Genomic DNA, 15515 nt, shown 5'->3' with positions numbered 1-15515 from the left:
TTTATGGATCAAGATGTAAGATTTATTTGAATAGATCCTAAAATTCTATTCATAATCAGTTAAAGAAATCCCTTGAGGCCATTCTCATGAATCACTGGATAGCCCAACGTTAAATTGCGCTCAAATTTTCCACCAATTAACACTGTACAATCACTGTAACAAAACAAACAAACAAACCGAAGCACCCGGAAAATCTTCTTCCTGCTGAATTAACACTCTCACGGTACTTAAGGTGATCGGGAAATTATCAACCAACTGCCGCCCAATTGTTGAAGCTCATAAAACTAAATGACCGCGGTGGTTCCATTTTGTGACCCCACAGTCAGTCAACAGTCAAGCCTAGGAACTGACTGAGCTAAGCAGCGTGGAATTCGTCCGATCGCGCATGGAGATTGCAATTCTCTCCGGAGCAGCCACCGAGACCGAAAAAATGCTACCGACGCGGTGTGGGAATCGTTATTAAATTAGTATCATTGAAAAGTGCAAGCTAGTTCTGAGCTAGGCAACTATGAGCTACTGCTACTAGAGTTGAACCATGGAGAAGCAGGGATGCCAATTTCAGCTAGTTGAAATAATTCTACCATATATAATTTATGATGAACTGTTTTGCTCAAATTAAAAACTCCTCCTCATTCTCCCCTACTGTTTTGGATTCTGATTCTACTTTTTGGGAACTTTAAAGTTGGTATGAAGAAAAACGATCTACCTGTTGCGTACTCCTCATGTTTTTAACATGAAGTAGCTATCAAAGGCTTGCAAGTCTTTTTGTACAGCTCAATAGTTCGTAAAAAATCTTTGTTGTACTCTTTTGTAAACTTGAAAGTTTTCAATTAGTTCCAGCGGGCGATCAAAAGCAACTTTGCAATACAGTGAAAACCCGATTTTATCACCCCCATGATGAATTTTAGAGTGATAAATCGGGGAGAGTGATTAAATCGGGAGATTTTGAAAAAATGATTTTAATCCGTCATAACCTAATAAATTACTACAATAAACGTATATTATCCCAATTAAACAGTGTAGAGGTTTTGTATTCAACATATTACTAGAAATAGGTCCTTTTTACATCAAAACATCATCCAATATTGTTTTTACGTTTCTTTAAACACCTTCTTTCGACCGGTATTATCAGAAAAATTAAATAATCTTAAATGGTTCAAATCCTAATGATCTAATTATTTCTTTTGATTATAATTTACTGAAGATTAGATTCAAAGCATCCGTTTAAATCAAAATCAAAAACAAAATTTAGAGTGCCCGTCACATATTTCGCCTCTAAAACTGCCTGGATGACTTGAATGGTTTTCCAAAACTGGTTTCTCCAGGACTTCATATTAGCAGTACGTTTCAGGCGAAATGTCTATTCGTCCTTAAGCTGTGTTGTTATTGAATAATTGCTCAGCACATCATATGAATGATGAGCTAAAAAGCGATGATGGTTTGATAACTGTTTTTTATGCCTCCAAATGTGACTGCAGTGACTCAACCCATGGACCAGAATGTAATTCAAAACTGTAAACTAAAATATCGTCAAAAACTTTTGCTACATGTCATGGCTCGCGAAATCGATATAGGTCAAAGCTTGAAGAGCATATCGTTGAGGGATGTATGTTTCTGGATGCACGATGCTTGGAGTGAAATAAAGCGTACAGTAATCCAGCAGTCATGGAAGAAAATTGGAATTCTTTTTAAAAAACAAACTCGTTCACGAAGATGGTGTTCCCTTGATCCATTTGATTGATGTAAACAACCGCGATGAATCAGCGAATCAGCGGTATCTACCCCAAGTGATTCATGTGAAATTGCAAGAAACATAATTGATGTTGAAGCTGTACGTATGCTGGACAACATCGTTGATTGCTTCAGATCTCTCTATAGATGATGTCATCTTCTTGCAACGTATCAGAGAGATTGCTTTGAAGAAAACCCAAACAAATAAAACACAGCTTTAAGATTACCTGAATATGTTCTGTTATACCATTATATTCAGTTTTAATTGTATTATACGTCCCTGATCAATCATCTTCACTTTCAATATCAATGTAATCATCCATCGGTTTTGTCCCTTCAGAAAGATTTCAACCCTAAGATGTTCAACGAAAATGAAAAAAGGCGATATTTAGTATTTTTGCGTTGAATAAAAAATGATGACAAAATCGGGTGAAAAAATGAGACAAAATCGGGGGTAGACAAAATCGGGGGCAGACAAAATCGGTGTGTGACAAAATCGGGTTTTCACTGTATAGGAACTTTGAAATAGATTTAAAGGCTTTATTCTACATGTTTCGAACTTTGCCTCGTGTCTGCACAAACAAACACTTGGGAATCGACAATGTGAAGTAAACATTTAGCTCCGGAAGAATTTTTTAACAACTTGAAAGTGGAAATAAAGTAGAAACTTGGAACCAGAAAGTCTGTTTGAAAAGAAATCTTCACATCGAGAAATATCGTTCCCTAACTATGCACACTCATGATGTTCATGTAGAGCAGCAAGTAAGTAACTGGATTTTCAAGCGGCGAGCTCGGGCATGAGGCTCAGTCAGAACATGTTATTTAAATTTTAGTTAGTAAACAAACATGCTTGATGGTACTTTGAATCGAATAAGCGGACTTAAAAAGGCATTTAAAGTAGCGGAAAATTATAATTTTTGGTTTTTTGTTTACTGCAAATAAAAGTGCTTTTTGAAGCTGGTTAGAAGTTGTTAAGCAATTTATGTGAACTTTTTGTCAACTTTAAAGTTCGTTAAGCTACTTAAAAATTGAGCTAACAAAAAGTTGAATTACAATACACAATTGAGCTGATCATACCTGAAAGAGGAATGTTATCCGAAATTTTTGTCGCTTGGGTATACGCAGCTTGTATCCAACATGGAGGGAAGATGGCAAAAATTTCTTTATAATGTTCATATTTTTATATCCAGGTTCAAAAATTCAATGATTACAAATGGTTGCCGAAAATCCCTTACATTGAAGAGGCAAATTTGCATCACTATTTTTGTAAAGTTTTCAAGTGAGGTCAAGCGCAACGAACTTTCTGTAAATTTCCATGCTTTTATAATGACTGTAGATTTTTCAAACTGGGATGTGGGTTTGAGAAACTTCAGAAATAAGTCTTTCGAATAACTTGAAATATGTGTAGTAATCAAATTTATGCTTGACAATATTAAAACACTGGTTCGAATTTAAGATTGGTTATAGATTAAAACATAATTACACAAATATAAATCCTTCCCCTTTGATTGAAAGATTAAATCAGATTTATCAAATAATTTGTTTGATAATGGTACGTAAATTTGAGACGAGGAAGAATGACGTTAATGGGTTAAATTCCTATAAAAAAGAATAAAAAAAAGTAAATTAGGGAGGCGGCATCCCGAATCAACACAACAAACAAAGGTGCCAGATTTGTTTTGTCAAAAATGAGGACACCGCAAAGTGAAAAAAATCAGAATTTTTCAGTACAACAATAAATTGCATTAACAAATGCGAAATTCAGGTGTTGTAGATGCCTTAATCTATGCAACAAAAGTGACCAAATTCTTGGCTGGAATGAAGTTCATATCGAAAAACGGAAGATTACCATACTTTGAATAGGGTTAACTCTTTTATTGCAGATTTTTTCGATGTTCTTATAACTGAACTACAAGTTCGATTCTTATTGCGATGTTTTCTTTAATCAGGACATTTCATGACATAAACCCAAGAGGCTTTAAATCCTGAATAAAACAACAAAACAATCAAAAAATCCAAGGAATATTGAATGAAAGTAGTGCCAAGGCAGCCCTGCTCTAGTATTCGTACAGACTGGATTCTTGCTCTCCATGATCGCAACAAAAAAAAGTTTGTTTTTCGAGTAATTTTTCTCTGACCATTGAACTTCGAAAAAATGGTGGATTTTACCAACTAAAATTTGCAAAACGTTAAAATGAGTTCACAGTTCTCCATGAAATTGTACAATAAAGTAATAAAAACACAAAAAACACAATATTTTATAAGCATTTCAGCAAATCGAGTTAACAATTATTAATTGATGGTAAATGTTCTACATAAGAATTTTTTTATCGAACCGGTTGGAAAAAAATCATTATAATCAGTTGATCACTTTTTGTCTTTTAGCAAAATCTTTTTGAAGCTGAGTTTGTTTTCATTTTTGCTCGTTTTAGCCTCAAGATAATATTGCATTTAATTATAAAATAAGAAAAAAACATAATACAATCTACAAAAGACCAAAATACTTCATAACATAATGAAATAGATGCCTTAGGGGAAAGCGCCACACGTGTTTCCAAGAAACTGTAACATTTTAAGCCTGTGAAATACTACCAGTTTGTTTTTAATGCTGTGATTTGCCATGGCAAGTATGATTTATTCCGTAACATGTCCCTGATTCGTGAGAATTTCACAATTTAGTTTTTTCTTTATCTCGATGTATATTTTAAGACACTTTGAATAAGGTGTCATTTAGCGAAGAAAAATGAACAAGAAAATATTTTTTGATACATCGGTAGAGATTAATCTAAATTATGATTTGATGTTAAAAATCACACTAAACTCGCTAAAATAAGCTTTTTATGGGTATGTTTTATCACGGCCCTTGCGTTCGTTGTAACGCGCCACCACTAAAATGCTGAAAATAGCACTGTTTTTCAAAATGGCCAATTCTGAATTGAAGGTGATAAAAATGTGTAAAAACCACTTCTCAGGAATAATTCAGGCAAAATAAAACAACTCTTAATGTTTTTATAAATTTCATTTAGTCCATTTTAATTTTTCTTTCTAGTCGAAAAGTCTTTTAGTATTGGTGTGATTTTGGTGTGGCGAATAAGTCACACAGATTAGTTCTGTGGATTTTGATAACCTACCTACCTAAGGGTCCGGCGCCGATTGACCGACGCATAGGGTTGAGATAAAAGATCTCCACTGCTGGCGATCCGGAGCCAGCGTCTTCACTTGCTGCCAGCCAAGGTTCTCGTCAACTGTTCGGATTTCAGCGGCTAGACTACGCCGCCACGAGCTTTTGGGCCTGCCTCGAGATCTTCTTCGATGCCCAACTGGATTCCAATCAAGCGCATCTCTCCAAATCTCGTTTTCATCTCTTCGCAGCGTGTGCCCAATCCATCTCCGCTTACGTTCCCGAATCTCGATTTCTAGCGCCTTTTGATGACACCGGCGATGAAGTTCAACGTTTGAGATCCAGTTGCCAGGCCACCAAGCGCGGATGATGTTCCGCAGGCAGCGATTCACAAAAACTTGCAGTTCTCGCGTCGTCACCGCATATGTGCACCAAGTTTCACACCCGTACAGCAATACGGATTTGACGTTTGAGTTGAAGATTCGGATCTTAGTTCGTAGAGAGATCTGGCGTGAGCGCCAGATGTTTCGGAGACTCGAAAACGCAAATCGGGCTTTTCTGATCCGGGTTTCGATGTCCTTCTTGGTACCACCATCAGGCGTAATCTGGCTACCAAGGTACTGGAAGCACTCCACTGTCTCAACCTGTTGTCCAGCTACCACGAAATTGGAACGATTTTATATGTTGATTTCCATCGACTTGGTCTTTCCGACATTGATTTTGAGACCTGCTGCCTTGGAGCTTCCTGTGAGGTCGTCGAGTTTGCTCTGCATGTCTTGTTGTGTTTGGGCGAGCAAAACAATATCGTCTGCCAGGTCAAGGTCGTTCAGTTGCTCCATTGTTGAAGGATTCCACGGCAATCCTCGGTTTGGTCTACAGTCAATCGATCCAGTCAAGATCTCATCCATTACGATGAGAAAAAGCAGCGGTGACAAAATACATCCTTGTCTCACTCCAGCAGTTACCGGGATTAGTTCGAAAAAGACTCCGTCGTACAAGACTTTGCACGAAAATGTCTCGTACTGTGCTTCGATGAGATGGACTAGTTTCTCTGGGACCCCTCGTCGTCTTAGAGCAGCCCAGATGTTTCGTGGTCAAATGCTTTTCCGAAATCAACGAACACCAGCAGAAGAGAGTCCTGGAATTCGTTTGTTCCAGTATGATTCGTAGCGCTGTGATGTGGTCCACACATGATCGGCCGGATCGGAATCCAGCTTGTTGCCGTCGGAGTGCAGCGTCGATTTTATCCTGGATCCTGTTCAGGATCACTTTGCAGAGTACTTCGAGAGTTGTACGGATCAAAATTATGCCACGCCAATTACCACACTCGATCAGGTCTCCTTTCTTCGGGACCTTTACAAGGATACCCTGCATCCAGCCGGCCGGAAATGTTGCAGTATTCCAACTGACAGCGAAAAGACGGTGCGGCAGGGTCAGCTTTAAGCATTTCAGCAGGAATGCAGACGATTCCAGGCGCTTTGTTGGATTTAATGTCCTTGATTGCCGCTTCTATTTCAGCCAGCGAAGGCTTCCGAGTTGACGCCATTAATGCGACTTACTATTGGCGTCTCGAGCTGCGGATTCTGTCGGCCATCGCTATTTGTGACTCGGAAAAGTTGTAGTTCAGTCCAACGTTTGAGCTGATCTGTTCGATCGGTCAATAACTGACCTGCTCGTTGTTTCAGCGGCATTCTTGCATAAGTCCTTGCACCACTAAGGCGGCGAGAAATATCATATAATAATCGGATATATCCAATGGCGGCGGCTCTTTCTCCCTGTTCGGCTAGGGAGTTTGTCCAGGCTCTTTTGTCTAGTGTATAAGCTCGTTTAACTGCCTTTTCAAGCTCCGCATATCGTAAGCGGGTGGCTGCTTTAGCTGATCCGGTACATGCCTGCTCAATTCCAACTTTCGCCTTTCTCCGATCATCGATCAACCTCCAGGTTTCATCCGACATCCATTCACTTCGTCTTTCACAAACTGTACCGAGAATACCATGGCTCGCCGTAATAAAGGCATTCTTGATTCTACACCACTGTTCTTCGACTGTTCCGTCTGTCGGCAGCTCCAAGGCTCGGGATTCAAGCTGTTCAACGTATTCCCTTTTCACCTCTGGATTCTCCAAACGGCCGACATCGTATCGACACCCGACTTTTTCCTCTCGCTGTTGGACACGTGCAACTCTCAGTCGTATCTCACCAAGGATGAGGTGATGGTCAGATGCAATGTCTGCGCTTCGTTTGTTGCGGACATCAAGGAGGCTCCTTCTCCATTTTCGACTGATGCAGATGTGGTCAATTTGATTTTCTGTTCGGCCATCTCGGGATATCCTTGTGACTTTATGTGCTGGTCGATGGGGGGAAAACGATCCACCGATCACCATGTTGTTGTTGCCACATAACTCTACAAACAGCTCTTCGTTTTCGCTCATCTGTCCCAGACCATGGCGCCCCATGATGCGCTCAAGGTCCTGATTGTAACTAGGAGCCAATCTTTGCGGATTTGTGGATTTGAATGTCACCCTTCGGAATTTTCTCAACCACGCTGTTCAATAGACTGTAAAACTGCTCTTTCTCCTGCAAATCGGCAACGTCAGTTGGCGCATAGCACTGAATCATTGTAAGGTTTCTAACCCGTGTTCTGAATCTGGCTACGATTATTCTTTCGTTTATCGGTTCCCATCTTATGAGGGCCGCGTAGGCCTGCGGGCTTAATAGAAAACCAACTCCTCGTTCCCGAGTAGCGTGTTCTCCTCGTATGCCAAAGTAAAGCTGACTTGCCCAGACTGTGTCTTGTGTTCTCCAGTGTTAGGCCAACGGACTTCGCTCAGTCCCAATATCGCTAGCTTGAGGCGGCTAGTTTCTCTAGCAAGTTGAGCCAGCTTACCTGGCTGGGCAAGGGTCAAAACATTCCAAGTTCCAATTCTAGTCCGTGTTTTCATGCTAAAAGTCGTTGGAAAAGTTCCAATTCGGTTATTTCTTCTCTCAGTTTCTGTAACAATTCAACAGATCAGGAGCAGCAGGTTGTTAGTCTAAAGTCCCTATACCGCGATCGGGCTGCCATCTTGGACTTAGCTGGCGGGAGCCGCATTTCATATATTCAGCCGCTCGCTGCGAGACAGACACTGTTTGAGCCGCCCCTGACCTGGGGAACAGACGCGTGCGGCCACCTTTTCAGTCTGCATGCGACCAAAGCATCCACCTGGGTTGGGTACCCGATCTCCGCTTAAGTTAAACGCATTCCAGCTGGTACCACGGGGAGGTAGAGATAGGAGTTGTGAATAAGAGGTGAAATGACCACTATGGGGTCTCGTGTTGCTCGTGGCTTTTGATTAGGGTTTGAAAAATAATCTTTTGTGATTTTAAACAATGAAAAATTCTTGGCATTTGTAGAAAACACTTTATTCAACGAGTTCACACGTTTTTCACTCGTAATGTTCATGCTAAATTTGTGATTTGCTTAGATGGGGCATAATAGAGCATGTTCCCCAACAACACAATCAAAAGGATATTGGAATTCATGTTCAATTTTTATAATTTTCAGTGTCTCTGATAGAATTTTGCTAAAAATTCTGTAATAATAGACATTTTTCTGTGATTTCGGCAACCTAGGATATAAGGCCGATGTATTTTTTGTCGAATGGTCGTTAGGCCGTATGAACGATAGGACAAATGGTTGCTAGGTTGAATTGATGCTAGGCCAAATGAGTTATCACGCAGAATAGGCCGCCAGCCGAATAGGTTATCCAGCCGAAGACTGTTCGGCCATACGGACGCAAGACGTAATGCTCACTTGTTCGAAATATTGTACCATTATCCTATTCTATCTTTAATCAATTTGGCCTAACGACCATATTGTCTGGGCTTCATTCTGTCGTTTATCCTTTCGGCCTAATATTCATTCGGTCAGATAACCTTAGAGAGTAGGAGCAAATGACAAATGTTGGTGATGAATGCTAATTATTTCGTCTGTACAACTTACATAACTTCAATGTGAAATAGTTTTTTTTTTTTTAATTTTTATCAAATATCAGTAATATTCATAAAGTCATGTATGAAGTAAGAGAATTCATTGGACGTAATTCTTGCAATTATGCATTTATTATCCCAGTTCATCCCAATTTACTTGATAAACTCTATCTGGTATAACATTGGTTGCTTGAGATTTAACAAAAATTAGTTAAATAAAAACTTTCTACAATGCTCCGCAAAAAAACGGTTGAAATAGGCTAATATTCCACAAAATGACAAGCATTCCTCGTTTAATAGTTCGCTTAGATATTATCGTTCTAGACACATTTTCTGTAGTTGGCCCTTTAATATTTTAGGAAGCTTCGAGAAGTAATATCTTTTTTAATTACAAATTTACAGAGATGCGGCCTAGGAACGAAATATTTGTCGGAATCCAAGAAGGTTTCCGATTATAAAAATGTGATGACCAAAAACCGATTCTTAAATAATTGCTCCTAAAAATATTCAAATGTCTCAAAACTTAATACATGCTTCAGGCTTGTTGTACGAAAACTTTCTGGCCAAAAGATTCGTATAAGCCCTTCTTTATTCGACAATTGAAGAGAGATCAGTGTATATGAGCCCTTCTGTAAGAGCTTTAATTTATTAATTTTTTGAAGTCTGTGAACCTTGGGGTACTCTTATGAACATTCTATTCGATAAGTCAAATAGGATAATTTGAAATTTTTAACAGGCTGTCGTAAGATGGAACCAGAAGTCTCAAGAATGACCGAAGTTCGAATGGCATCACTGCCGGCCAGCCAGCCTGGCCGGATTTGCATGTTCCGTTCGTGGGGTCAACATGAACAGTTTTCTGTCCCCTCTCGTTTGGACGCTTAGCGCGAGCGCAAGTTGCAAATAAGCGCGAAGCACAACGACGCGGCACGTGTGATTGAATTCTCGCGGATGGATCGCTGCAACGAATTTTCCACCCCTAGATAGTTGATCAGCGGGCACGCGGTAGAACCCCTTGGAAACAAGCAGAAGCAGAAGAAACAATCTCCCTCTCGGGGCACCCATCGCATAGTGGACTCTTGGGGTTTGTCGTTGTTGTTGTTGTTTAAGTTGACGCTCCTTTGCTCGAAGAGGTTATGAATCACACACAACTCTCCGCGCTCCGCGCGTGTCGTTCTGTCGCTGAGTGTCGAGTGGTGGTTTATGCTCTCCCCCTTCAAAATTCTATCCGGGGGGACCTTAGATTTACCTCCGGCCTACCACCGGCGCGGCGTCGGCTAGGATAGAGGTCTCCGAAGTAGAGTTCAGCTTTTTTTTTCCTTCGTTTATTCGGCTGACCGCTCTGATGCGCTGCGCGTATAAATATGTTAGCGAAAGAACCAAGAAGCCATCAGTCAGCTTTGAACTTTTAACAGTATTATTACTATTTCTCCCAACAAAACTAGGCCTAAACAGTTGAAAAATGAAGGTGCGTAACAAGAATTGTTTACCGAGTGATTTACAAGGATTTTTATAACAAGGATGGATCAAGTGTTAAGCAAACAGTGAAAACTCCAGAAAAAGTGAAAATGAGAATGTTGAAGCACAAAAAATAAATATATGATTAATAGAATGGAAAATGGAATGGAATTCAAATAGATCAAACCAAAGTGACAAAACGTGTGTTCTGTGATTATTGAAGCCGTTAAATCTATTCAACTTTGAATTTCAATTAATATACAAAAAAAAGTTTAAAAATTTTCTTCAATAGAAATGAAACATCTGGTTGAAATCAACATTCCTAGAGTTTTTCGTTCAATGTACAAGAAATTTTCACTGCAATGTTTAAAGGAAATCAATTTTGTTGGTTTCTGTGGTAAAAAAAATATTGAAAGAAGGTTTTTATTAATCCAACGTAAAACATTTAAAATATTGTTTGAAAATTCAAATTTATAGAACAAAAAAAAGTTGTAGATTTGAGTTTTATACGCCTTCGTAAAAATTTATATCTCATAAAAAAATACTGTAACTAGTAGTGCACTTAACTATTCCATAACTGTGATGAGATTTTCGATGTTTAGTTAATGCGAAGCTAAACATTGGAAATTTTTTTAAAAAAAAGAAAGACATTTTGAAAAAACTTTAAAAAGAATTTTTTGTAATATTTGTGTTGGTTTTCCAAATTGAGAACTTCAAAGGACGAATTTCGAAATATTTTTTGTCGTATTATTTCGAAAACAAAATCAAGGCAAGATTGTGAGCTACCAAGCATTGTAATTTCACAAATCAGAACGTCTTTAAATGTAGTTTTATGATATTGGATCTCCTAAGTAAAAAACATCAATTCAGTTAAGAAATTCGAATTACTGAAATTTTAGTTTTGAACTGACAGAAGACTTATCGTGAAAATTTTTAAAATAAAATATGTAAAACAATTCTTATTGATTCTATAAGACGAGAATCGATTTTTTTTATTAGTGTTATTTGTTTGTACTGATCCTTTTTCAAATAAAAAACCTACAGATCAAGATTTTTGCCAATTTTGGTTGAATATTACAATATACCGCGTCGGCTTAAAACAGTCAAATTAGTTTGAAAACGATAACATCTTGTTGTAAAAATCATGAAATAAAATGCAAAAATAATTAACTTCGGAAGCATGAAAACGATGAAAAATAGAATCAAGGTAATAGTTTAAATATCTTATGGCTTTAAATTGATTTTTTCATTTCAAAATTGAATCCCAGATAAAACGTTAAGCTGATTTAGATGTTACAATTTTAAACTAGAAAAAAATTGCAGAAACATAAAATTTTCAAATTAAAATAAATTTGGTTATTCCAACAGAGTGAAATTTCTGAACAAAAAAAAAAGTTTGGTCGTAAAACTATCAAATTTAAATCCTTCACAAATTTAAAAAATTAATCTACACTGATGGCCAAAAGTATTCGACACAAGCTAATGCAATACATTTATATTAAATTACTGTATCATTGAATAGTTTGTGATATTTGTACATTTTTTATAAGAATAGATTCTGTGAGATTTTCTCTATCTAAGGGCATAAAATTCCCTATGCTCAATTATTCTTCCTCCTTTTTAAGTCTCCAAATTATAATTTTTCTCAATAATTATAATAATTTCGTAAACAAATTTCTCAAATTTAAACAACTGAGTCATGATAGAGAAAAAAATCTAGGATATTCGAACTTCACGTTGAAATCTACACTCTGAGCTCAGTTTTATAAATATAAATAAAATTCTGATAAAGTTTTTTCAATTCTAATTAAAAGCTTAAACTTTTTTCCAGATATGGATTTTTATGTTACAATTTCAAATGGGAGAAAATTTCATTAAAATAAAATTTTCAAATAAAATTAAATTTGATGGTTACAACAGATTGAAATTTTTAAAGAAAAATAATTTTGGTCGAAGATTCATCATTTGTCATCATCATCGATTTTCAATTCTTCACAAATTCAAAATTAAAAAAAAATCTGATCTACACTGGTGGACAAAAGTATTCGACACAAGCTAACTCGAGTTGTGATCATCGCATTGATATTAATTTACTGTAACTCTGAATAATTTGAGATCTTTGCATATTTTTTGTGTATAGATTCTGTGAAATGTTCTCTATCAAAGAGCATGAAATTTTCTTCCATAAAACGAAAGGAATGGGATAAAACAACGGAAACTTCAACAGAACACTGAAAGTGTTGAATACTTTTGTCCATCAGTAAAAATCAGTCATTTTTAAATGACAAAAATAAATATGTTGAATTTATTAAAACTACTTCAGCTCTAGCGATTCCAGTTGAATGACTTTCCATGTTTAGAGTTGTTAAAATACTAATTTTAAATTTTACATTCTTGTTTAAATTTCGAAAGAAGACTAGAATAAGATAGATTTTTTATAATGGAAAAAAAACAAAAAAACACCAAGTTTAGAAAAATGCATTTGAAAGCTAAAAATTCAAACGCTCAACCATGTAATAAGCTTTCAATATTTTCGAAGTTTGCAGTTTTGAGCTTCAAAATTATCATTTTTCTTCATCATTTTAATAATTTCGTGAACAAATATCTCGAATTTGATCAGCTGAGCCATTATTAAAAAAAATTAAATATAGGATGATCGAGCTTTACGTTGAAACCAGCACTTTGAGCACGGGTTTAAAAATATAAAAAAAAATCTGATAGAGTTTTTGAGCTAAATTTAAAATGTTTTTATAAGACTATAAGATAGTTTATTTGAATTTTGAGGTAAAGGTACTAGCTCTGAATGTTGAACTAGAAATTCAATAATATTATTTCAAATTTTTTTTTGTTGAAGTTTTGAAAAAAAAACAAATCAATAAACAGTCAGGTTGTGACTCAAATAGAAAAAAAAACTAAATTATACTTTTAAGCATGAAGGTATAAAATGAACTTGTATGAAACAACAAGAAAAAAAAACTAAAGGAAATTTATAAAAAAAATTCGAAAACAAGATGAATTTAAGCAATTGAAATTTGAGACCTTAAAGACAAAGAGATATAAATGCAAAAATGATCTATTATGTTCTATCTATGCCAACTAATTCTTTAAATTTAAAAATTTATTAGGATTTTTTTTTTCAAATTTTTGAAATTTGATTTTTTTTCCATTACGTTTGGCCGAAAACTTAATTTTTCGAAAAAAAAATGGAATATAGTGTAACTCGAAAATTTTAAATCGTGTTTTTTTTAAATGCTTTTATGCTTTTTACCTCATTGGCACCCAGAGCTTCATTGGAGTTTCAGTTTATAGACTATTGGGTATAAAGCAACAATCAAAATAATCGATCATGAATGGTTAGTAAAAAAATTGGCCACGGCCAGGAATCGAACTCGAGTCCTCTGAGTTACCTCATGGACACCTTAATTCGTCAAGCTGAAGCTCCACAATTGAGTTGACTTCATCGAGTTGAATTCGCTGCTCAATTGTACGGCAGAAAATGCTCATCGTGCACCGATAAAGGGTGCTCATTCTGCCCCAGAGGGGTTCTGATTGTGCCCCTACAGTGATCGATTTTCGACAAAACAATTTAAAATGCGTTTTTAAAACGTTTTTCTCTACTTTTTCAAGGTTCAGTCTTGTAGGAAATAGACTTTTTTAGTGTCTGAATACAAAACAGTGATGAAACTCAAAGTAAATAATTTGTTTGATTTTTTTGATTTTGCTTCTTAAACCTTTCTATATCTACCCAAAATGATGAAAAAATAATGGAATATGATCTGTCAGTCCATAAAATCTAAATTTTAAAAAAATTGGAGAGATTTTAAAGATATATTTCTATTACTGAAATATAACTTAGCTTAAATCCTCCCGAAGTCCAATAAAGTAGATTGAAAAGCTCTCTCAAAAACAATCTTTTCCACCATCCCACCAGGCTTTCGTAGTATTCGCCATGGCCATTGCTCTGGTGGCCAGCGCCGCCATCGAGAAGAAGCCGGAAGCCGAAGGTGCCGAGAAGAAGCAGGACAAGCGTGGCCTGTGGGACCTCGGGTACGGATACGAATCTTCCCACGGCTGGGACCACGCCCTGAAACTGTCGCACGGATGGGAAGAACCTCACCACTACAGCACCACCATCATCAAGAAGGAACACGTCGCTGTCCCGGTGGAAGTTGAGAAGCACGTGCCATACCCAGTCAAGGTCCCATACCCAGTGCATGTGGAGAAGCACGTCCCAGTCATCGTCGAGAAGAAGGTCCCAGTCGTGGTCGAAAAGCCAGTGGCCGTCCCAGTCAAGGTCCCATACAAGGTCAAGGAATACATCGAAGTGCCCAAGCCATACCCAGTGCACATCGAGAAGCCAGTCCCAGTGATCGTCAAGAAGCCCGTCTACATCGAGAAGCACGTCCCATTGGTGGTCAAGTCCCACGGTTGGGAACCACATGGTCACTCATACGCTGAGTTCCACTCCTACTAAATAACAACAAACACAACAACAAAAACAAGACTGGTTCTAGCCCCACTCTTAGAGCTCAACCAACTACTCCAGTATACTCTTCCCAAAAAATGCATATGTATTTTATAAACAAAACAAAAAATTCCTACTTAAACAAAAAACAAAAAAGCTCAAGCTACTCTCCCACGCCTATATTGTGATCATCAATGTCTCTGTTTCATCGCTTCCTAGCGCATCCAAATCTAAAAAAAAATCGTGTGAAGAAGTACCTTAAACGGATGCAATATTTTAATTATATAGGTTACATTTTTTATGTTTGTTTGTTTTTTTAAACTACCAAAACCCGAAGCGAGAAAATCTGTTACAAAAACAAAAAAAGCGTAACGTGAGAATACTCAAACTTAAAATGTGAAAACAATCGGGACGACCAATCTCGAGACAGCAGACGAACGGCATTTTTCAACGTGTTGACACCGCGCATACAGTTAGTGTGTAAATACTACATAAATTATTGTTTCCTTTTGCCTACCGGAGTGGTAGGCAAACTGTACAAACAAGACAAAATAAAAACTACCAAAAAAAGCTGAAAACTGATAAAAAAAACATGATTTTTCGATCAAAGGGTGAATATCACAAATTTCATACTATTTCAATTGTAATCCTGCCAATTGTAATGTTAAACCTTACCACAATGAGGAAAAAAGTGAATAAACCGCGAAGAAATTACATTTCTTCCCTGCTACATCAACCAAATCTGTGAAAATGTCTGGAAAATCGATTGGATATAGT

The 15515-nt window shown here is 37.0% G+C and overlaps 1 protein-coding gene across 1 annotated transcript; it reads left to right on the top strand.

Annotated features, from left to right (window-relative positions):
* The first annotated feature begins 10210 nt into the window (after nucleotides 1–10210).
* Nucleotides 10211–15315, top strand: LOC129747985 (uncharacterized). Its single transcript, XM_055742435.1, has 2 exons — nucleotides 10211–10283; nucleotides 14205–15315. Exons 1-2 carry the CDS (start codon nucleotides 10278–10280, stop codon nucleotides 14745–14747), a joined length of 549 nt encoding a protein of 182 aa, XP_055598410.1. The 5' UTR covers nucleotides 10211–10277; the 3' UTR covers nucleotides 14748–15315.
* Nucleotides 15316–15515: the final 200 nt, after the last annotated feature.

This window comes from Uranotaenia lowii, chromosome 2, assembly GCF_029784155.1.
Source record: "Uranotaenia lowii strain MFRU-FL chromosome 2, ASM2978415v1, whole genome shotgun sequence".
Taxonomy (NCBI): domain Eukaryota; kingdom Metazoa; phylum Arthropoda; class Insecta; order Diptera; family Culicidae; genus Uranotaenia; species Uranotaenia lowii.
This window is presented reverse-complemented; position numbering and strand designations above follow the sequence as displayed.